The sequence below is a fragment of the Montipora foliosa genome, chromosome 4 (genome assembly GCF_036669935.1).
Source record: "Montipora foliosa isolate CH-2021 chromosome 4, ASM3666993v2, whole genome shotgun sequence".
In the NCBI taxonomy this organism is placed as follows: domain Eukaryota; kingdom Metazoa; phylum Cnidaria; class Anthozoa; order Scleractinia; family Acroporidae; genus Montipora; species Montipora foliosa.
The window spans coordinates 9361527-9363157 of record NC_090872.1 but is presented as its reverse complement, the minus strand read 5'-3'; the positions used below and the strand labels follow the sequence as shown (position 1 = coordinate 9363157).

General features: G+C 42.2%; 1 protein-coding gene across 1 annotated transcript in view; it reads right to left on the bottom strand.

Annotated features, from left to right (window-relative positions):
* Positions 1 to 1269: 1269 nt before the first annotated feature.
* LOC138000995 (protein Wnt-2-like) overlaps positions 1270 to 1631 on the bottom strand; it is a 953-nt gene continuing 591 nt past the window's right edge. Inside the window, exon 2 of the mRNA XM_068847666.1 lies at positions 1270 to 1631. This exon is cut by the window's right edge and continues 238 nt beyond it. Within this exon, the coding sequence (XP_068703767.1) occupies positions 1270 to 1631 (362 nt within the window).

Below are 1631 nucleotides of genomic sequence, written 5' to 3'. Positions count from 1 at the left end.
AAATCGTTGTCCTATGTCTCTCTGTGCATGAAATGTGTTTGAAAAAAGATTGCTCTTTTCGTCTTCCAGTGCAAAAGAAGGTTATTTGCTTGAATAAACGTGCCTGTGTCTTAACGCCGCTAGAAATGTCCTTCTAAAATAGCCCCGTTACTCGTGTTTCGAGGAATAAACTAAGCGTGAAGCTGGACACTCGTAATTGTGAGCCCCCGACACTGATATCGATGCTAATTTCTCTTTGAGCTTTTTAGGTTTTATTTTTTACAAATACACATATAAATAAACTAGTTCAGTGTGGAGTGAGATTTTTAAGCCAATCAGATCACTTAGCCAAGAAATGTGAAATCTAATGCAATCAGAAAATTACCCATCAGTGTGTACCATTTCGATAGAGGCCCATCTAGTTCACCTTGATAAATAACATGGTGAACCAAGATGGGCCTCTATCGAAATGGTACACACTGATGGGTAATTTTCTGATTGCATTAGATTTCACATTTCTTGGCTAAGTGATCTGATTGGCTTAAAAATCTCACTCCACACTGTCATCCAACAGAATCCATTTTCCCGCGCTTTTGAGCGGGCTGCACGTATTAGCTTGAGTCATGATTGGCTCAATTGATCGTCTGTTGTGATTGGCCAACACAAGCTAGCTTTGGTTGGTTTGTAACCGCTCAGTAATTAACAGTAATTATCTACGTAAATAAACATTTTAAGAACTTGTTCGACTCCGTTGCTCGAACGACCCCGTTGGAAAGGATCGTCTTTCAGGCAAGGAAATAGTTGCCAATTTATCAGACGAACGGACTTTAAACTTATTTGAGTGCGTCTAAATTTATATTACAGATTCTGAACGATTTAAACCGACTAGTACTACGAATTCCCCCGCACCTACTGTCACTTATCCATCTATGCGTGAGCTCTCTAGATGAGCACTGAAACGAGCTCTTAAACAAACGCTTCATATATTTTTCAATAAAAAATAAACGTTTTGTCGAGAAAATTGACAAACAGTTAATTAACTTAGAATCCAGTTCAACATCTTCCAATGTGGGTGTATATAGGTCAGCTAACTAAGGCTGACCCGTTTTCTGGCAGTTTCCTTGTCCACCGTACAATGAACTGCGAAAAGTCTGCTCCTCAGTTGGATGACCGCGTCATGTAATTCTGTCCTTCGCAGTTTTACCTCAATTTCTCGATACCTCCGTCACCACCACCAACACTGTTACTAGCGGGGCTGGGTGATCCTCTTTTGTGATTATTCCTGTTCTTTCACTCCTTCTTACGTCTGTCTCTTCTGTTACCGGATCTCTTTGAGGCTGTGTTATGATTGTTACTCTGCTTGACGGCGACGGAATCCGATGAAACCTGTGAATTGCTGTCTTTAAATTGGTCGTTATCTTCAGGTGATTTGCATATGTGTTTGTCAACAGTTCTCCGACACGTGTCGCACTTCACGTGACAACACCACTGAAACTTGCAGCCGCATTTGAACTCCTCCTCGACTTGAATGGTGTTGAACCCTCGTCCGCAGCACAAAACCCCACAGCTCCCGTGTCCAAGGCTGGTCTTGTTGCAATATCGTCCCGTGGTGCCAAGCGAGCCCGTGTTAGTGTTGGGGACGCAGTAATCTG